Source organism: Podarcis liolepis (assembly GCF_965112155.1).
Source record: "Podarcis liolepis genome assembly, chromosome: Z".
NCBI lineage: Eukaryota > Metazoa > Chordata > Lepidosauria > Squamata > Lacertidae > Podarcis > Podarcis liolepis.
Window position 1 is genome coordinate 44,125,815 of NC_139570.1, and position 22,779 is coordinate 44,148,593.

Genomic DNA, 22,779 nt, shown 5'->3' on the forward strand with positions numbered 1-22,779 from the left:
TGTGAATGAAATGGAAAGCTGATGGTGTGGGCTGCCCCTTCCTGTGTGGGTTTTAGCTTTAATGGGTCGGCCCTGCCAGTGAGCTTTTATACCAAACAGAGAGACAAAGAATGGCTTCCATATGTAGAAACAACTGAGATTGCAAATAATCACCTGGATTGGGGTATGTGTGTGTCTCTTCTGTCTAATTGCTGTGCTGCCTTCACCCACGGCCCTTCGATAAACATTACATTTATAGCTGCCGCCTATCAATATATATATTTTATTTTTGGCAATTTTGAAATGTTTGCTTTTATGAGCTGGCTGTTGCACACAGCCTGTGCCAGACTGATTCGCAGAAGCAATATTGTGTTTTATAAATAAGCACTTGCCGCATACGCTGTTCCAGGGAGCATCTTTTGTAGTCAATATCCCACTACAGAGAGCATTTGGGAAAGCCATAGGTTCATTTAAGTGGACTTAAAGCCCACTCTGTTCTGCTGACAGAGCACTTGACTGCCTTGGCTTTGGCCAAATAGCCACATTGCAGTTTAAGCGAAGCCCACCATCTGTTCCACTCTCCCGACAGCAAATGGGCAGAGGGAAGAGGAACAGCACATTTTAGTTTATGGTGCATTTGTGATTCACAGAGGTCCACCCCACATGCTCGCTGTATGGTGGGGAGGGGGTCTCTTTGCATCTGCTCTGCTGTCCTGTTTTCAGCACAGATGGAGGAAGACACAGGACGTTTCTACCCCAGCTGCAGTCCACGTGCCTCTCTTGGCAAAGCAGAACTCTCTGAATTGGCCTTTCCTGCTTTGGTGAGGAGAGAATCGCTTTTGCAAGCAGCTGCTAAGCCAGAGTTCTTACTGAGTGATGATTCACATGGGCTATATGTTTAAAACAGGAGCATACAACTTGAAACAGTCTTGGCTTCCCCCCAAAGAATCCTGGGAAATGTGGTAAGCTAAGGGTGTTGAGTGGAGAAGGCACTGGCAAACTACTCCAGTATTTTGCCAAGAAAACTCCATGGACATTAAAAAGGAGAAGCTTAGAGAAGAAAGTGAGAGTTTCCAAGGCATGCTCTGGTTCATGGGGTCACGGAGAGCCAAATACGACTAAGACGACTAAACAACAACAACAACAAGGGTGTTGATAGTTGTTACGAGACCCCTGTTCCCCTCACAGAACCACAGTTCCCAGGGAAGAGGGAAATATTACGATTATTTTCATTAAATGTATATACACTCAAACCTCGGAACTCAAACGGCTCCGCTGCCGAACGTCTCAGTTCCTGAATGCCAAAAACCCGGAAGTGTTCCAGTTCTCAAACGTTCCTCGGAACTTGAACGTCTGACGCAACTTCCGCTTGAGGGCAAGAAGCTGTTGCAACCAATCAGAAGCCGCGACTCTGAACTCAAACGTTTCGGAAGTCAGGCGGTCTTTCGGAATGGATTACGTTTGAGTTCTGAGGTTTGACTGTACTGCTCAATTGTAATAAATCCTCAAAGCAGTTTACGAAAATATTGTTAAACCACTCTGAGGACTGTTAGCTCTGTGAGGGGAATAGCGAACTGCAGTTTAACAAGCTTCCGATTCCTTGGGGGAAGTGATGAGCACTTAAAGTAGTATGATAATGATCTGAATGTATAATACAAACAGGGCCTACCACAGATCCATTAATTGCAAACAAATGTTGAATCATATCCTCAGCCCCTAACAGGAATGGCTCTGCTCCTTGGGTCCACTTTCAGCTGAGATGAAGTGTTGTTTCCCTTCTGGACAGCTGAGCATGGTCAGCTCCCTTGGGGCTACATTTGGTTCCACACATCTCATCCCATTAAAGGTAAAGGGACCCCTGACCATTAGGTCCAGTCGTGACTGACTCTGGGGTTGCAGTGCTCATCTCACTTTACTGGCTGAGGGAGCCGGCATACAGCTTCTGGGTCATGTGGCCAGCATGACTAAGCTGCTTCTGGCGAACCAGAGCAGCACACGGAAACGCCGTTTACCTTCCCGCCGGAGTGGTACCTATTTATCTACTTGCACTTTGATGTACTATCGAACTGCTAGGTTGGCAGGAGCAGGGACCGAGCAATGGGAGCTCACCCCGTCGCGGGGATTCGAACCGCCAACCTTCTGATTGGCAAGTCCTAGGCTCTGTGGTTTAACCCACAGCACCATGTCTACACGTCTGTGTATGCACGGAGGCACACCTAAGTATTGTAGAAACCATTTTGAGTTTGGTGTGGGGGTGGCCCCTGTTTCGCTTCCAACACTGATAGGCACTTTTTCACCCACATTCGCTATTGGTATACACATATGTGGATTAATAAACAGCTGGGTAACTGTTTTGTCACTTGCACAAATGTGTTTTGCTCTGCCTTTTGTTTCTGGCTGTGTGCTTGAGGGTGCATTGTGTTTTTAGAAGGCTGAGTAATAGAGAGGAAATTGAATTAAATGTTCACTGCAAAAATAATAAGAAGAGAAAAAGCTGGTGTTATTAAAAACACTTCATCTCCTCTCTCGCCTCCTCCCTCCCCCTTAATGGCAGGTCTGTTTCACAAGGTCTTAAAAACAAATTATGCTTGGTAGGTAGGGAAGAAACAGAAGCATTCTCTCTTGTGCTATTAGGAGATGCAGTAATTGCAACTGCAGCAAACAGAAATTCCTGTGGGCGTACACAGGGTAACTTCATCAAATTTGACTCCCTGCTACTCAGATATTAGGGGTTTCTTTTCCTTTATTGTATTGGCTCCTATTATTTCTTAAACACAAAGAGAAGCAGCCTGAACACAATCTCTCTCTCTTTTTTGCAGCAGCTGCAGCAGAAATTTTAGGTAAAGGTAGGGCTATTTAACAAGACCCCCACCATCTCCTCTAAAGCATTAAGAAGCAAAGAATTCATATTTTCTCTATGTGTTTTGGGTGTATAGGAATCTATCTTATACTGACTCAGACCACCGGTCCATCAAGCTCCGTACTGTGTACAAAGACTGGCAGCACCTCTGAAAAGTTTTGGTGCTTCTGGGGTTTGAACCTGGAACTTTCTGTGTGCAAAGCAGACATTGAGTTATGGCTCTCCTCTGAATCTTCCAATGAAGGACTCTGTGTATCTTCACCTAGATCAGGGACACACACCTTTAGTGGTAGCTCTCAAGCTTGGGCATTGAATCTCAGGGAAATTAATCCCATAGTCAAGGGTCAGTTTCTGAGGATATACTCAGCACACCTATATAAACCCGATTTTGTGCTTAAATGGTGAACTAATGGGGTGCCCCATGGCTCAGCTGTGATATCTTTGTCGCCAAGTGTGTTGTTTTACAGCATTTTACAATATTGGTAGATCTTGTGTGATGAATTTAAAACAGTGCTGGAGAACCTGTAACCCAGGCTTCCTCAACCTCGGCCCTCCAGATGTTTTGAGACTACAGTTCCCATCATCCCTGACCACTGGTCCTGCTAGCTAGGGATCATGGGAGTTGTAGGCCAAAAACATCTGGAGGGCCGAGGTTGAGGAAGCCTGCTGTAACCCTTCAGGTGCTGGACTCTTAACTCCCTGCCACCCCCCTTGCCCCTCTGTGCATGGCTAGTGGTCAAGGATGATGGTAACTGGAGGACTTCTTGAAGGCTAAGTGTTCCCCATCCCTGTTTTAGAGTGGTGGAGATGTGTCTCTGTGATGACAACAGCCATTCCACTAATCTTCCATCTTGGAACTCTCTGCCCTTTTCCTTAGGTGTGTTGCTTAAGGTATATAGGCTCAGCAACAGGTTCAGTCCCCAGCACCTCCAAACTCTGGAAGAACATGGAGAGAGCTACTCAGAGTAGACAATATGAATCAGTCCAGGACAGCTGCATATGTTTAGGATGGGATGGTTGAGGCAGACGGTAGCTAGTGTAATGGCTGGCCCCAGTGAAATGTTGCAATTTCCCCAAATTCTTTCTCCTTAAAAGAAAGGTCAAGGTAGTTTCTCTCCTTCTGCCCTCACACTGGTGAAGCAATGCAAGAGGAATGACAGAACAGCAGATACCAGAAACATGATCACTCATTGGTGTTTTGTTGTCTTGGTCTTGTGGTTTCAATCAACTAGTATATAACTGAGGACCAGTGTGGTATAGGAGTTAGAGCAGTGACTCCTGGGTTAAAATCCTCACTCGGCCATGAAGCTTTGCTAGGTGACCCTCAGCCTTACAAGATTGTTGTGAGGTTGGGGGTGAGGTAGGAGGAGAGAAAATAACAATGGTTGGCTCTTTTGTGGAAGAATAAGGGATTAAAAATGATAAGCAAAGAAACAATAACCTGGTTTCAACCCTCACAAACCCTCTCAGCTACAGTTGTTACGCTACTTTCCAAGAAGGAACTCGACATTATTTGAATGCCAGGTTATTGTAAGCAAAAATGCCACAACACCCTGCCCTGACGCAAAATGCAAAGATGCTTATTTGCATAAAAGGTAAAGGGACCCCTGACCATTAGGTCCAGTTGCTGACGACTCTGGGGTTGCAGCGCTCATCTCGCTTTACTGGCCGAGGGAGCCGGCGTACATCTTCCGGGTCATGTGGCCAGAATGACTAAGCCGCTTCTGGCAAACCAGAGCAGCATACAGAAACGCCATTTACCTTCCCGCCGGAGTGGTACCTATTTATCTACCTCCACTTTGATGTGCTTTTGAACTGCTAGGTTGGCAGGAGCTGGGACGGAGTAGCGGGAGCTCACCCCGTCGCGGGGATTCGAACCGCCGACCTTCTGATCGGTAAGCCCTAGGCTCTGTGGTTTAACCCACAGTGCCACCCAATCTATCTGTTGGTCAGGGGGTGACAACCTTTTTTTGCTTCCCATGGTCACATTGGCAAACTGGAGAACTGACTGTGAGCACCACACACAAATGCTATCCTATTGGATTCTTCTTCCAAACTTAAGGTCACTGGGAATGGAGAGCCCTGTGGGCACCAAGGAACACCTCTGTGGGCACACAAGTGCCCATGGGCGCCACACTGGCAACCGCTGCTGTATTGTCATCAGTAAAGAAGCGAAATGCAGAAAAGTAAAGGTTTCTCTTTGTGAGAAAGGACATTACATTTTTTTAAAAAAAGAAAGCTACTGAGTGGAATTCACTGAAGGGCAAATCCCTCAACCAAGCTGAACTTTACACCGGATTTACTACACAAACCTGCACTGCTAACCTACAGGATTCAGTCTAGTTTACTCATTCATACCATCATTATAATCAACAATTTTTAAGACTCCCCAGAAATCACACAGTGGGTAAGATCAATGACATGGAAGGAGGAGCACACACTCACTTTTTCACACTCTCTAGTAAGGCAGCACCAGGAAGTTGTCATTTATCATTGTTTAAGACTGAAGCAAATGGGTTAGATGAGTTCTGAATGCATTTTATACAAAACACAACACATAGGGAAACACGGGAGGGGAAAAGACTGTCCAGAAAATGGTTTGGAGCATCAAACTGTTTTGCATCCAGTTTGTGGATTTCATTCACCCGCACTGTCTTGCATCAGGTTGCCTATGCACAATAACTTGCCTATGCACAATAACTTTAAAGCACATTTGAAACACTCCCCACCCACCCACCCACCCACCCACCCACCCAAGAACTATGTGCACTGCTGTTTATCACCCACAGAGTTGCAATTCCCATCAATCTGTAACAAACTACAGTGCCTGGAATTCTTGGGAGTGGGGGGTGATATACTTCAAATGTACTTTAAAAGTATATTATGCTCGCAGTGTTCCATTTCTTCTCCTGAATGCAATGCACAGCCCAATCCCAGACTGCAGACAGTAGATAGCTATCATAGCTAATAGCCTTATAAACCAGCAGATAAGGAGTGAGGCAAATGTCCCTAGGGAGCAACCCCCCCCCCCCAATTCCAGCACACTGCAGTTCCATCCTGTGTCACCAACAAACAGAGTGTTGAGGAGGATCTTTATCTCATGTACAATGGGGTTTTATGCTGATGGACCCTGATCAATTATTTCTGGAGATTTGTTTTCACAACAAGCTATACAATTTAACCAGCAGGGGACTGGGATTAGCAGTGTGGCCCAACTTTCTGAAAACAGTAAGTGGCAGGCAAGCTGCAAAAACCAGGTGGCCATGTAGTTTTCTGGAGGCGGCAAACAAGCTGGCTATTGCAAATCGCTGAACTTTTAGAAATATAACCTAATTGTATCACTTCAAAGTCCCAAAGTTTATTGCCCTGTTTAATGATGTGTCTGGTTATTTATGGCACTGCACAATGAGTCTGCTGCTGAATTAATATACTTCCTTAAAGACCGTCATTGTCGCAAGCGATAAAACGGAACCATTCCCAGACAGCTCAATTATGTCACATTTATAGAAACCTACTCAAATCACCCTCCGCAATTTTCAGAGGGCTGGCAAGCAGATGACAAGGATCGCAGCGCGTTGGGCTCAGAAAGAGGACAGCAAGCGGAAGCCTTGCAGGCGGAAAGCAAGGAGTGCAGATGGACTTGGTGGGAGTGGGGGGGAGGTTTGCATCTGGGAGAAGAAAAAAAGTGGTGGCCCCAGGCTCCTGCACTGGAAAGAAGCCCTCTTCTCATCCATGCAAAAGAAGGAAATATGCAGAACTCGTGATATGCAAAGCAAAGTGGGAGTAAGCGAGAAAACTTCTGCTAGCCTCCAAGAGCATCTTACCTTTCTGATACTGGAACCAGAGCTGCTGCTGGACTTTCTTGCTGGGAAAGTGGATGGTGCAGCTGAACTCGGATCCATAGAGGGCCTCTGCTATGTAGTGGGAGCCATACTGCTGAATGAAGTAGAGCAGTTCTTCACGGCTGCTGTCCTTGTTCAGGATCTTCAGGACATTAAAAAATCCTGTAAGAGCCAAGAGGGAGGAGGAGGGATGTCACAGATTTTATTTTATTTTATATATGTGTATTTAAGTTAAGAAATGATGCAACAGAAGGGAATCTGGAATACCATTCACATACACTATTGACCAATTGCTCAATGTGCCCTCCTTCTCTATTAGTTTCTTCTACAAATTCCAGTTTTGGTGCTTGGCAAGCGGAACTTTACTCACTATTTCCTGCACTGCTGTTTCCGTAAGGACTCCTCAGGTAAAGCTTGCTCTTCTTTACCCCTCTGCACACGCCCACCTTCGAACCTATACCATTGGACCTGTTTTGCAAGACTGTGACCTTCAATGCAGCCATTTCAGCAACCAACACAGCAAGATCAGTGAGTATTTGTTTATCACCTGCCACCGGGTTCTCTGGGGGGCTGCCTTTTAGATAAATGGGGCCCAAAACCAATTCCAAAGAATAGGATAATACCATAAGGACATAAGAAGAGCCTGCTGAATCAGTCCAGCGTCCTGTTTTCACAGTGGCTGACCAGATGCCCGTGGGAAACCCACACGCAGGATCTGGCCACAATCCCCACCCTGTGGTTTTCAACAACTGGAATCCAGAAGTATACTGCCTCCAGCTGTGGAGGCAGAGCGTAGCCTTCATGGCTAACCTCCATGAATTTATCTAATCCTCTTTCAAAGCCATCCAGGATGGTGGCCATTACTCTCTCCCATTGTGTGCGAGTTGCACAATGTAAATATGCACTGTGTAAAACACAGAATAGTGCATCTTTTCTGGTGGGAGTGTGCATAGGGCTAAAGAACCATCACCATAATACTTCGATGCCACAGCTAGGCAAAGAGTGCCTGATGACCGTACTTTGTAAGTAGAATCAGACAGTGTTGTCCTTAAAAATAAGAGAACTCAGAAAACCTGAGTTCGGATATGTTATAGGCATGCTGATTAATTCAGCCAAGTCACTCTCAGCCTCAGGCATCTCATCTGAAAAATGGGAACATGAAATTAATGGGTGGTAAATACAAAAAAGAATGAGCACATTCTTGTTTGTGATAAGCAACATTCCTAGTGTTTCTGTTGCTTTGGCTGCCAACCTATACAGAATGCTATAGATAGAGGCATGGCATAACCCTAGCCTTGGAGGGAGGCATTGTAGCTCAGTGGTAGAGCACATACAGCAGTCAACAGAAGGGTGGAACAGCAGCACTTGCCTGACTTTCTGACAGTATGGAGAGTGGGAAGGGCAAGCGGAGAGATCAGTGCTGGTCAAACACACAGTGGAGCCAATACATGAGAAGAGCCTGTTAGATCAGGCCAATAGCCCATCTAGTCCAGCTTTCTGCTCTCACAGTGGCCAACCAGATGCCCATGGAAACCAAAAAGCAGGACCTGAGGGCAACAGCAACTCTCCCCTCCCGTGGTTTCCAGTGACTAGGATTCAGAAGCATTATTGCTTTCACCTCTGGAGGTAGAGCTTAGCCACAGATAGCCCTCTCCTCCATGGGCTATTACAGTGTTGGTGTATTTGCATAGCACCAATTTTGATACCACCTTGCCCCTCCCCTACACAGCAGCATCTTTACTGCCCCATCTCACTGTCTGCTACTGAAAATAGGCCCTGCCTGCAGAAAGCCATGGGAAGAAGACCACAAGGACAATCACTGTCATTTCCAGTTACAAGGACCAAGTAAATGGTGAGGTGAAAGAATCTTAGTAGGCAGAGCCATCCGTGCCTGAGATCAGCCGGACTAGACATTACTGGGCTAGATGGATAAACAGCCCGAACCAGAATATGGCCGCTTCTTATGATCCTTTATTAGGGAAGGGGTATTCCGCAGTGGTAGAGCATCAGCTCTGCATGCAAAAGATCCCAGGCTAAATCTTTGGCATCTCCAGGTGGGGCTGGCAATGAGCCCTCCTGAAGCCCTGGAGAACCACTACCTGTCAGGGTTGACAATACTGAGCTCAATGGAACCATGAGGACTAGGCTCTTAATTCATTGTTAAAGACATGGTTTTAGCTCAGAGGTAAAGCTCTTGAGTTGCATGAAAAACATCCCAGGTTCAATCCCCAGGGGAGATCCTGGAGAACCATTGCCAGTCAATGAAGACAATAGTGACAAATGGTCTGACTCAGTATAAGGCAGCTTCCTTCAGGTTATAGCCACCTAAGCAGACCCACTGAAACTTACAGACCTAAGTCTTGTCAATTATTTTCAGTAAACCTGCTCTAAGCTGACAATATGCTGTTCTGTATCCCTAATGCTGCTTCCCTTGCAGATGTGTACAGAAACTGCTGAAATGCCCATCCCTGATCAATAGCCAGGCATGCTAGTCTTTTAGGAAGCTAGTTGATGGATACGTGTGACACATGTATAACCACTGAGCAATGTTAGAAGATGAGACATGAAAGATAGGAGCTAAATGGGACCTTAAACCTACACTATGGGTGCAGCAATGGAATGTCTAGGTGCACGTTTTTACAACAAGAATACAAAGGTGAAAATGAATGAACTGCAGCCAAAATATTATGTTCATTTTTCACATGGTCTAGTCCTTCCCCTGCCCACCCCCCTAATATTATTACAAGGGTCTCTTCTCCAGTCTTCAGAGAGTGGCGAGGCGGAAAAGGGTCCTCTTTTCCTTCTACTCTGTAGTTTTACCCTGAAATCTTAAGCGCAGTTCTGCACCCAGAGCTCAGAAACCTCTCGCACTAATGAAATACCCTCTCGCAAAATGCTCCTAGAACAATGGGAGTTTCAAACACTGCCACTGAGAAGTTACCATTGCAACCATTGCAAGTTGCAGCAGAGGTCTCTGGCAAAGAACTACAGCTGCCTCCCAGCTTGCAACTGTCACTGTAATGTGGCTGTTCTCACCTGCTGAGAGGGCAATGGTGCTTAGCTTTACTTTATACAGGTTGCTTCGGACCCTCCAGTGCTGCACCATGGGGTAGCCCATGGCCTCGTCATACTGGATATCACCTGTGAAGACATAATTTGGAGTCAGAGCACAAGAGGCAGGAGGTGGCCAGAGAAGAGAGCTGTCTACTTACGCTCCCACAGGCTTATTTCATTGTCACAAACTTGGGGGTTATGAAGAGTGCAGTAACAGAGATCACAGCCTCAAAACAATAGTCACTGCTGGGGTTCTTCGATGAACAGGCTGCAGGCAAGATGAAGACAGAGCCATGCTTATTGGCACCAACAGGGTGTGTGTTTTAGAAGAAACATCACTTAACATGGCATTAGAATTGGAAATTATCCAGAAAAACGTAATTCCCAGCCACAAAAATTGTGGCACCTGTGGGAAGGGCAAAGGGAGAGGGGAAGAAGCAGGGCTCTGCCAATAGACCAGTTTCCCTCGGCTCACGTACAGCTGTCAGTCTGTAGCAGCTATTCCATCGGGCTGCAACAGAGGGAAAGAAGGAACGCTATGCATTTGGCTTTGCTGAAAGACCAGCTGCCTTTGGCTCTGCCTCTCCTGCACTTTTCACGTGGCAGTGACCACTCCATCAAGCAGCTTAAACTGTTTCCTTCCCAACTGGGCATTAATAAGAACTACCCTCCACCTAGAACTCTGGGGTGAGTTGCAACTATGTCCAAGTCTCCTACCTGTGAGCAGCTGGAGGTTTGGAAGTGGCTCAGAGAGCACACCACGACATTGCTCCTCAACTGGTAACGGGATCACCATCAGTGCATCAGCCAACTGGGGAAAGTCCTTGATGAAATTATTCTCCCTGCAGAAAGAAATCAGAAGACTCAAAAATACTGATCTGGGTGCCCTCTGGGCAGAGAATCTGAGCACAGTGTTAGGTGGTAGGAGACATTAAGCGAAGGGTGCACTTGTGTAAGAGAGAGAGAAATTGTCTGTTTATGTGTGTGTGCAAGGAGAGAGGGAAACCTCAGTGATACAACTCTTCAGGTAATCAACTGCCTCCCTGTGATTTGTTGTAGAATGAGCCATTTGCTAAGTTCTTTGTTTTAAAACACACTCTAGAGCGGCTAATACTGTCCCAACTTGCAGTGAAGGACAGATTACAAGTACATTGCCCTCACCTCTATGACTGCACCCGGACAACAGCAGCATTTTAAACAATGAATGCTGATTCTCTCATAATGAGAGGCACCCCTCTCCAGTTTAAGCTTCACCATAAAATGCTTTGAATCTCCTAAAACCAGAAGGTGGCAAGCCTAGTAGCAAAACCATTCCTACTTATGCTACATTTATTTTACATGATCCAGTCTTTGCCTATTGGCATTCTGTCTTGTCCAGACCTTCTTTGTCTGTTGGTGGTGTTGGAGATAGACTGAAAACATTGTGCTTTCAAGTTGCTCGAGTGCATTGTTTGGGTTTTGCAGATGCAATAATGAGTTCCCCTTACCATTGGCTCTGCACCACAAGGTGCAAGTAACTAACAGGGCTGCCCAGGGAGTGCCGCGAGGCAGTCAGCCTGGTGCCTTGGCTTTTAGGAGCCACTTACACTCAGCAAAGGAACGTTCAGCAAGGCTGCTGTCTGGGAGGATGGCTGCCGCCAACCTCGTCCCAGAACACTCTGCAGATGTACTCTGGAAGGCAGACAGACGCTGCCTCTTTGAGATGTGACACCGCCATTCAGCTTCAAACCTGGATTTCCCCTCCAAGAAACAGGAGCTGTTAATTAGATCCCTCGGGGTCTGCTGTATTGTTCCTCCCTTTTATTCTTTCTTTAAAATACACATACAGAAGCCAATATGAAACTCTGCACAAGCTACAACACTTACCTTTTGCCCAACGCTTTCTAGGCAAAGGTCTGTGCTTTAAAGCACTGTGTCTGAGAGCTTTTTATTTTCTTGCCCTGGCAGTTCCTCTATGAAAAGCCACTCTTTATTCCTGAGTCGGAACAAACATCAGTCCAGGTTTTCTGCAGATTTGCATTTGCTTCGATTCAGCAGTAGAGAGTGAGTTTTGTGGCGAAAGTGCTCAGGGGGAGGGTGGGAAGCACATGGACATGGTATGGCATGTTCAAGTGTGGACCTGTGCCTGGAAACAGCCCCAAAGGAAGTCTGGATGAGCCCTGACTTCCTTCCTATGTTCTTCCTGTTCTGTTCACATGTGACATAACCACCATCAGGGAGCTCTCCAACGCATATTTAAGCACATATCACAGAATCATAGAATTTTAGAGTTGGAAGAGGCCCAAGGGTCATCTAGTCCAACCCCCCGCAATGCAGGAATCTTAGCTAAAGCATCCATGACAGATGGCCACCCAACCTCTGCTGAAAATCCTCCAAGGAAGGTGAGTCCACCACCTCTTGGGGGAGTCCATTCCACTGTCAAACAGCTCTTACTGTCAGAAAGTTCTTCCTGGTGTTTAGTCAGAATCTCCTTTCTTGTAACTTGAAGCCATTGGCTGGAGTCCTACCCTCCAGAGCAGGAGAAAACAACCTTGCGGCAGCATCTTCCATGTGACAGCCCTTCAGATAGTTGAAGATGGCTATCATATCTCCTCTCAGTCTCATCTTTTCCAGGCTAAATAATCTAGCTCCTTCAATTATAAGGATTGGCTTCTGAACCCTTGATCTTAGCTGCCCTCCTCTACATACATTCCAGTTTGTCAACATCCTTCCTAAATTCTGGTGGCCAGAACTGGACACAGTATTCCAGGTGTGCTTCACAGGCAGCAACCATGCATGGCCCTGGATCTCCAGGCACCCACAAATTTTAAATGAAGGGGCTGACCCCCCCCCCCACGATTCCACTTGGTGGCATGTGCACACTGTGGGGTTTGCACATGTCACGTTGGCACACTAACACGATGTGTGCAAATGACATCAGCATGCTGTGGGCCTGCCAACACCACACACGCATGCATGCACACCCCAGGCACTCAAGGTGTGGTCTGACCAAGGCAGAATAGACTGGGACGATGACTTCCCTTAATCTGGACACTAGACAGTTGATATATATGAAACTGAAACCAGTAGTCATTCCTTATCTGCACATGTCATGTAAACTATCTAGAAGCAGGTAGCTTCAAGGTCAGAACATGAGGTAATGTTCATGCGCAGAGTTCTTATGGCCTGGATAAGAGACTGAGAGAAGGAATTGAGCTTGTTCTTTTCTCTCTTTGTTCTCTCTGCTGGGAGGGAGAGAACCATCTTCAGAAGCGGACTGTCCCAGCAGCATGCTAGTGACTAATTTATGGGCTAATGATGTACAGAACCATTAAGTTGCAAACCAGCAATAAACTTTATTGCCTGAACCATGGGTGTGAAGTGAGTTTATTGCATCGGTGATTGTCTCCAAAAGGCCTTGCAATGCTGTGCAGAGTGAGGAGTGTGCTGGACACCTTGTGAATTGGAAAATATACTCACTAATATCCAACATAGTCTTCTGTTGATGCAGGCTAGAATAGCATTAGCTTTTTTTGCTGCTGCATCAAACTATTGACTCATGTTGAGCATGTGGTCCACCAAGACCCCTAAATTCTTTTCACATGTACTACTAGTAAGCCAGGTGTCCCCCATCCTATATTTGTGCATCTGGTTCTTCCTGCCTAAGTGCAGAACCTGACATTTGCCCCTATTGAAACTCATTTTGATAGCTTGGACCCGGCTCTCCAATCTGTTAAGGTCATTCTGATTCTGCCTTCCTCAACTTTAGCCATCCCTCCCAGTTTGGTGTCATCTGCAAATTTGATGAGCATCCCCTCAATTTCTTCATAAAGACATTGAACAACAATGGGCCGAGGACAGAACCCTGTGGCACCCCACTTGTCACTTCTTTCAAGGATGACGATGAACCATCAGTGAGTACTCTTAGGGTTCAGTCCTCCAGCCAGCTACAAGTCCACCTAACCACATTCCACCCACATTTCACCAGCTTTCTCATGAGAATATCACGGGAGACTTTGTCTAAAGCCTTACTGAGATCAAGATAACTATTTTTCGTAGCATTTCTCTGACCCACCATGTAACTCCATAAAAAAGGAGATTAGTCTGGCTGGACTTATTTTTGAGAAACCCATACCAGGTCTTAGTAATCACTGCATCCATTTCTAAATGTTCGCAGCCCTACTGTTCAGTTTTCTGTTCTAGGACCTTTCCAATGTCAAGCTCACCGGTCAGTAGTTACCTGGGTCTTCTCCCCCTGCCTTTTAAAAAAATATGGGGACAACATTTGCCCACCTCCAGTATGTAGGGACCTCACCTGTTCTCCAGTAATTCTCAAAGCTCATAGACAAGGCTCTGAAATTACACCTGCAAGCTCCTTTAGTATCCTTGGATGCAGATTATCAGGCCCTGAAGATTTGAATTCATTTAACATAGCTAGATGTTCCATTACTAGCTCTTTTCCTATCTTGGGCTGCAGCTCCATCCTTATATCCATTATTCTGTTATCACCAGGTTTGGAAGTGCTTCCCTTTTGGGTGAAGACAGAGGCAAAGTAGGTGTTGAGTAGTTCCACCTTTTCTCTATCACCCAATAGCATTTCTCTCTTTTTCCCATACAGAGTACCTACCACTTGTTTGTTCTTCCTCTTACTTTGGGCATAGCCAAAAAAAACATTTATTTATTTTTATTTTTATGCTCTCTTGTAAGCCTGAGCTCATACTGAGCTTTAGTCCACCTGACCCTATCGCTGCAACCGTTGGCTACCCGTGTGTATGCCTCTTTTGTGATTTCCACTTTCTTCCATTTCTTGTACATGCCCTACTTAACTCGCAGCTCATCTCTGAGCTCCTTATGCAGCCACAGTAGTTTCCTTAGATGCCTCCCACGTTTGTTTCTTTTTGGAATGGTCTATATCTGGGCCTTCAATATTTCTCCTTTTAGAAACTTCCATCCATCTTGGACTCATTTCTCCCTGAGTCGATATGTCAATATGCCTTTAGCATATTGGGGTACATTTATATTATATATGCTTTGAAGAAGAAGAAGAAGAAGAAGAAGAAGAAGAAGAAGAAGAAGAAGAAGAAGCAGCAGCAGCAGCTTTTGCTGGTAGTTTTGTGGACTTTGCTATCTGGAAGTTTTTTAAAAAAATATATGCACATTTTTTCCTGGTTTCTGTTGTTGTGGCAGGTTTGTTTTTGTTTTTTTAATTGGATTTCATTGTACCATGAGTCGGTGTCTTGCCCTTTTTTAATTGCTATATGTTCTTTCAGCTCTACTCTCTTTATATCCACCTGGAAGCAGAATGCCACTGAACTGGGGATTTGCAGGTTTGGTATGGGTGGAATAGAAAAGAGAAAGTACAGAAGGGCTATTGCCTTTATGCCCTGCTTGTGGGCTTCCTAAAGCATATTAACAGGCAGTGTCCTGAATGAGACCAAGGAGGCTTAGAGATATTGAGTAGTGCTGGTGGGGAGAAGGAATTCATATCACTATTTATTCACAATGAGTGAGTGAGTGAGTGAGTGAGTGAGTGAGTGAGTGAGTGAATGAATGGTCTTACTGTGTATTTTCCCCAACATTTGTTGTTATTGTTTAAATTTGCTAAGATATAATGCTATAAGCAGCCTAAATCAAGCATAGCCTCTGTCATCCTCCACTACCCAAAGTCACTGCCCTCTTTTCAAATGCTTTATTTAGGTGTACCCAGTGCTATTTTTCTAGGGGGGGAAAGTGCCAGAACTCACCATGAACACCTCCCTAAGTTGTTCCAGCAAGTTCCAGTGGGAAAAAGACTGTGGGTATAACAACCCCTATAAGAACAAAACATCCACCACATCACTAGACTCCATCTCTGCCACTGCACTGCAAGCCTGGGACATCTCAAGTCTCTTTTCTGCCCAAGCAAAGTTGATCGTCACCCTCCAGGTAAGAATGTAAGGCATTATCAATGTCTGATTATCATCTTCCAAAGCAACTACTCTATTCTGAACTTTAAAATGGAAATAAATAAAAAAAATCCTTCCAGTAGCACCTTAAAGACCAACTAAGTTAGTTCTTGGTATGAGCTTTCGTGTGCATGCACACTTCTTCAGATACACGCTGAAGAAGTGTGCATGCACACGAAAGCTCATACCAAGAACTAACTTAGTTGGTCTTTAAGGTGCTACTGGAAGGAATTTTTTAATTTTGACTATGGCAGACCAACACGGCTACCTATCTGTATTTAAAATGGAAAGCGTAGTGTTGGTAGTCAACAAAAGAGGTTTAAAGACTGTCTCAAGGCAAATCTAAAAAAATGTAGTATAAACACTGACAACTGGGAAACACTGGCCTGCGAGCGCTCCAATTGGAGAACAGCCTTTACCAAAGGTGTTGTGGGCTTTGAAGACACTCAAACTCAGGACGCAAGGGAGAAATATGCTAAGAGGAAAGCACGCTTGGCAAATCCACACTGTGATCAACTCCTGCCCGGAAACCAATGTCCCCACTGTGGAAGGATGTGTGCGTCCAGAATTGGCCTCCACAGTCACTTGCAGACTCATTGGTAAAACCGTGTTTATGGAAGACAATCTTACTCGGCTATGAGTGATCGCCAAATAAGAAGAAGAAGATAGCTGGTGTTTCATAACTAGTTCTAGAAAACAGTAGCTACTTCTTCAAGGTTCAGAATTCAACAGGACATAACAGTTCCACCAATGCTATAGCAATCAGATAGCCAAAGTTCCCCCCGCCCAAATTGTTTCAATGCAAGCAGCATTTAGTTTCAGTCATTATGGCTCTTATATACTTGGTGTGTCCGATCTGCTACTCATGACATCAGTTTACCCGAAGTCTGCAGTACCCTGAATTCTCTTTCCCACACTGAATGTGTGTGACAATTCTTCTCTCCCACCACTCCTGCTATCCCTTCAGATTCTTTGCTTCAGGCACTTTGCAGCAGCAACTGATATGAAAGGTGCCACACTGAATATAACCCTGTTGATCTGCAATCCGGTAAGCCAGACAAGACACAGTGCTGACAGTTTATACAGAAAGGGAAAGCAAGGCGGTGGGAAAACCTTCCTTACGAGCTCAAGACAGAAAAAACGGCAACAACAAAAATACACACTCTTCTTCCCTCCAAGAGAACCCAGAATGGTTATCTCAGCTAAACGAAACCAGAAACCCTAAGGATAATTCAGTCCAACCCCCTGCACTGCAGGAATCACAGCTAAAGAGCCTCTGACAGATGGCCATTCACTCCCTCTAATGGATGAGGGTCTCTAACACTTTCTGAGAGATCTAGAACATTCATCACATGTATAAATCAAGGGGTCAGTCTCTGACATCTCCCTTGAAAAGGATCCCAGATAGAAAGCGGAATCTCTTTGTGAGACCCTGGAGAATGATTGGCAGGAAGGCTATGGCACTACCAAGTTAGGCAGTTCAACATCTAGGACCAAGCAAAACATGACAGCAGAATAACTGGATGTTTTGTCCCATGGGGCTATTGCTGCTTGGGAGGTGAGGTGATTTCAGGAAAATGGTGTGTGTGTGTGTGTGTGTGTGTGTGTGTGTGTGGTGAAGGCAGGGAAGGTTTAGCCCTCTTCCACCAGCACCACAGACTGATCAGATGCTGTCTTCGTGCTACAGATTCTATTATTCTTTAAACAAAACAGCAGAATGTATGAAATGTGCACCTTCAGAGTAAGGAAACTCCGTGTACATTCAGAATCATGGGCATAGCCAAGGGCGGGCAGGGAGGGGCAGCTGTCCCCCCAAATAAACAAAAATAAATAAAAATACATAGCAAACTGAGGTTCTGCCCCCCCTCCCCCAACAAAAGCCCTGCCCCCCCAACAAAAAAATCCTGGCTATGCCTGTGAGAAGAATGGCAACAGTGCACTGTGGACACTGAAACTCTTGGCAAATAGATTTTTGTACAAAGTGACAGCTCCAACATCCATGGAAAGCTGACTCTGCAACAGCAGCTCTGGGAGAGACAGTAGCAGTGACAAGGGAGATTTATGCCTCTGATGAATGTTGTTGCAAAGCACATGCTGGACACAGATGCAAGATGCATCAGTCAAGGCAGGTGCAGTGGAAATCCGCACTACCATTTCACTCTGCTCTTAGCTCCGGTGTGTGACGGGGATGAAACAAAACACACCCCACTGAAAAGTATGACCCTCATAAATTATCGCAACCTAGATAATGGAAGAGGGATCAATGCAGGCTGCAGTTTTCAGAGAGGATGTCAGAGATTCAAACATGCATGAGATGCACATTAATTCCTTTCGGTATTCATAGAATCACAAGAGTTGGAAGGGATACCAAGAGTCATCTAGTCCAACCCCCTGCAATTTAGGAGTCATAGCTAAAGAATCCCTGGCAGGTGGCCACCCAACATCTGTTCAAAAACAGAGTTCACCACCTTTTGAACTAGTCTGTTCCAACGTCAAACAGTTCTTTCTTTCTTGTAATCTGAATCCATAGATATGGGTCATCCACTCTGGAGAAGCAGAAAACAAGCTTGCTCCATCTTCCACGTAACAGCCCATGAGATATGTGACTATCATGTCATCTCTCAGTCTCCTCCTGTCCAGGCTAAACAAACCCAACTCCCTTAATCGTTCCTCATAAGGCTTTGTTTCCAGACCCTTTATCCCCTGGTCACCCTCCTCTGCAAATATTCCAGCTTGTCAATATCCTTCTTAAACTGTGGTGCCCAGAACTGAACACATTCAACATGCATACATGCTCAGAAGCTGGCCTTCCTGGCTTGCTGTCAATCGCAACCCAGATTTCCAAAAAGTGCAAGAAGTCGAAGAATAGAAGCACCCAAAAGCTCCATCTGCATATGAATTTGGGGGTGGAGTGTGGGGGGAAAGAGAGAAATCAAATCATTTCTGAATAGAATTTATGTGCAATTGAGGGGTTGGGGTAATGAAAAGAGGTGTGTGTGTGTAAGATGTATGTAGATTAGGAATACCCCCCCTTTGCTGGTGGGGCTGCATACCAAAGCAGTGGTGGGATCAAAGGGTGTGGGGTGAAAACAAGCAGTGGACCACCCATTTTCTTTCTGCCACCATATTCCCTCCCTTCCTTGAAAGTGATTCCTCCTCCCCACAAGACACATAATCAAAGCTGCCATATGCATTTTGCTCCATCTACCTGAGTATTCCCTTCTTTGATTAGCAGTAGATCCCAAAGGGCCTTCAGCTAGAGAATGCCACTGAGTTGTGGACCCTTCCCTGAAATTCTGGACCTGCAAATTGTCACAGCACCCTGTTCTTATGTGAGCTGCAGCTCCTCCCATCCAGCATCACATATTCACCCCACACAGAAACAGGTTTAAAACTATGTGTTTTTCCTTGCACAATCATGCTAAATCTCTCACTCAAGGACAGATCTAAGTTGTGCATGTATATGCATGGGTGCTTTCAAATATATTTATTGATTTTCAGGAACACAGTGGACAAATACAAACATATACAGAAAATAACAGCATCCCAAAACCAGTCCTCCCCCTTTCTCCAGAACAATATGAATTTAAAAAGGCAAGGAGTTGAACCCAAAGGGTTTTCACTTTAGAATTCTGCTCCATAGACATGCATGTGTTTGATCAAGGTGGGTGGTAACCGTGTTCTTTAGCCATCGTGTAAGAAATGAAATCAGTCCAAATAAAATGAAAGTCACCTGTAGTCTTGTTTATTCATCAAAGGTTAGTGGCAGCACTACCTGGATTCTAAGAAACCATTAAGAAGTGAGTTTCCAAAACACATGTTTGGGCTAAAGTTGGGTCTGAAAAGGTGAAAGGCTGCTGCACTAAATGGCTTTGCAGAGATTGTGGAAGACAGAGAAGCATCTCACAGTCCTTCCAGCTGGAAACACGGTAGAACCAGAGGTGCAGCTGGAAGTTTAAGCCAGTAGAGGGCTGCACATGCCTTGAACAATGCACTACTTCTGTTAACTTCCATTCTCAAGCAACTGTGAAAAGGCAGAGTTTCTTGCTGGATGTGTGTGGGTTTTTGGAATTCTAAAGAAGTCTCATGGCCAGCCCTCCTTGCTATGGGCAAAGAGTTGGAAGGTTTGTGTGATTGCTTTTCAGGGGTCAGGAAACTTTTTCAGCACGGGGCCGGTTACTGTTCCTCAGACCTTGTGGGTGACCAGACTATTTTTTTTTGGGGGGGGGGAGGAAATGAACAAATTCCTATGCCCCTCAAATAACCCAGAGATGCATTTTAAATAAAAGCACACATTCTACTCATGTAAAAAGACACTGATTCCCGGACCGTCCACGGGTCAGATTTAGAAGGCGATTGGGCCAGATCTGGCCTCCAGGCCTTAGTTTGCCTACCCATGGCTTACACTCATGAAATGAAAATATACCTAATTACTGAGGAAGAGAACAAGAAGGTGTGAGAAGGAGGAAACACAGAATGTGTGTTTGGGAAAGTTATAATAGGTCAGTGTTTGGACATGATTGTTTTGGTAATGAGTACTGATTAGGCAATACAGTGGTACCTTGGGTTACAAACACCTCAGGTTACAAACACTTTGGGTTACAGACTCTGCTAACTCGGAAGTAATACCTGAGGTTAAGAACTTTACCTCAGGATGAGAACAGAAATTGCGTGCCAGTGGTGCGACGGCAGCAGGAGGCCCCATTAACTAAAGTGGTACCTCAAGTTAAGAACACTTTCAGTTTAAGAACAGACCTCCGGAATGAATTAAGTTCTTAACCAGGGGTACTAAAGTACTGTTTTTCCTCTTGCAGGCTTTAAAATGCAACACTATTTATCCCCTCTCTTGAGATAGGCTAGAGACTGAGAAATTGTGACAATCTGACTCGCACCATCCCACATCCAAAGCCATCACTCCCATCAAGTGCATCACAGTTCAGAATCCCAATATTTATTCTAAAGTGGTAGTCTCCTCAAGTCAAGTTCACAGCTCCCAGAAATCCTGTCAACACTGCAGCAAATTATCCCTTTGACTACAGAGCTAGCTTTATTATCTAAATATTTATTATTATTATTATTATTATTATTATTATTATTATTATTATTATTCCAACATACCCCAACAATAGCCAAATTACAAAAATAACAATTCCCAAATTATACAATTATCAGAATGCCAACCAACTTCCAATTAACACATTTTAGTTAAAGTGGCTCCCTGTATGATGGTTTGGGTGAATTTCCGATCTTATATCACTGTGTCCCATGACACAGATGGGTTACATTTCAGTTATAATAATAATCCCTTAGTATCTTGCCAAACAGTCACTAGGCAAAATCTTATACCCAAATATCTGGTCACCTTCCTCCTAGTGGCAGTTTGACTCAAAACAGTGGGACACTAACATTACACATCTTTGTTTACTTCTCAGGGCTCTGTTGTCCAAAGTGTGTGAGCAGAATAAATAGAGGTGTGATAGTAAAAGAGTCGTTTATTAGCACTTGATACCCACTCAATGCCTGTACAATGTATCAAAACCAATGCTATTAAACCTCCGGAATCACGTCGTAAATGGTTCTGATATGACTTAATGCCAAAATATTTGTGGCCTCAGCCCTCTTAGTGTGTGCCTATAGTAATAGCTTGCTAATTCATGCAACTTCCTTTCTTCGTTTCTTGAATACACCTGGCATAATTAGGTTTTTACTTTGTTTTCCTGTGTTTTCTTTTCTTTAACAACCCTTTCCCTTGTTTTGGTGCTGTTCTAATCATAAGCTTGGACTCCACCATGTAGTTTGTACTGTATTTGGAAACATGGAAAATTTCAAAAAATTGTTCTTTTTTTAACAGATCACAGCTCCAATTCTTTTGAATGAAACTGAGGCAAAGGCAGAGTGTTGTTGTTGCTGTTTTTTTTTGGGGGGGGGAGCACACTCACACACTCAGCTAGGTAGTGTCTTAGGAATAGGACCCTTCAAGAAAGCAAAAAGCTTGTGGGGGAGAGTCATCCCTTTGCACCCAACACTGGCAGGTGACGTAAGTCACTGGTCTTCCAAACAGCTTGTCTATTAGACACATCCTTCTTTCTTTACAGAGAGGTTGGTTTACACCGGCTGTTTATAATAATTTAATAATTTATTATTCAGCAGGTGATGGCAACATTGGTCCATGTGGTTCAGTGTTGTCTGCAGTGACTGGCAGCAGGGACTGAGACTAGGACCTTGTGGATTAAAGCATAGTTCCAATTTAGGATGCTAAATGAGTTTCCCCAGCCACTCTGGGCGGCTTCCAATCAAGTGTTAAAAACAATGCAGCATTCATTCACGTTGAACATTCATTTTGATTAAACTATGCAGAGGTTAGAGGACATTACGTCAAGCAAATGTCAACCCACACTTTCTAGTGCATTTCACCATAACTTTCCTTATCACAAAAAGTCCAATTTTTTGGCATGGGGTGTGGAGAATGGGTATGTTGTGCAAGACCAGTAAATCCACTCCACCTGAGCAAACTGAATTTTCTGGTATTTCACCTGAAATAGGGAAAGTCTGGAAGCATCCTAAATTGGAACTATGCTTTAATCCACAAGGTCCTAGTCTCAGTCCCTGCTGCCAGTCACTGAAGACAACACTGAACCACATGGACCAATGTTGCCATCACCTGCTAACAGGATCAGGTAGAACAACCAGTCTGAGTAGACACCTATCAATAAAATAGTTTCACCTGGCCTACGACAGCTTTCTGTGTTCCTGATTCCCTGCTTAAGGCAGTCGCTTCCCCCACTTGCCATCCCATAATGCACCAACATAAAAACATTAATTTGAGGGAGAGGAGGAGGAGATCATGACCCATGACAGTGATTAGCGGAAGCCACAAAGCATGGTATTTAATTACCTTTTCTCCCAGCTCACACTGCTACAAATGTTAATCATATTAACATCCACCCCTTTGTCCAATGAGGTTACATTCCGAAAAGTGACAATGAGGAAATTGCACTGCAGCAATTCAAAAACAGCTCAGCTGGCTTCAGCATGATGTGTTTTGATATGGGGTCAGCAATGGCTTTTTTAATTAGAGGCATGTAAACAGTAGAGTTTCTTTCTTTCTTTCTTTCTTTCT

The 22,779-nt window shown here is 44.7% G+C and overlaps 1 protein-coding gene across 5 annotated transcripts in view; it reads right to left on the reverse strand.

Annotated features, from left to right (window-relative positions):
• ASTN2 (astrotactin 2) overlaps window positions 1-22,779 on the reverse strand; it is a 706,126-nt gene that overhangs the window by 198,514 nt on the left and 484,833 nt on the right. For 4 of the 5 annotated variants that reach the window (XM_083485710.1, XM_083485711.1, XM_083485712.1 and 1 more), the window contains 3 exons: window positions 10,453-10,577; window positions 9,718-9,822; window positions 6,664-6,843 (listed from right to left, as the gene is read on the reverse strand). In XM_083485710.1, the coding sequence (XP_083341836.1) occupies window positions 6,664-6,843; window positions 9,718-9,822; window positions 10,453-10,577 (410 nt within the window). Of the gene's footprint in view, window positions 1-6,663; window positions 6,844-9,717; window positions 9,823-10,452; window positions 10,578-10,896; window positions 11,152-22,779 lie in introns of those variants that run through there. The other variant, XM_083485713.1, reaches the window with a different exon arrangement.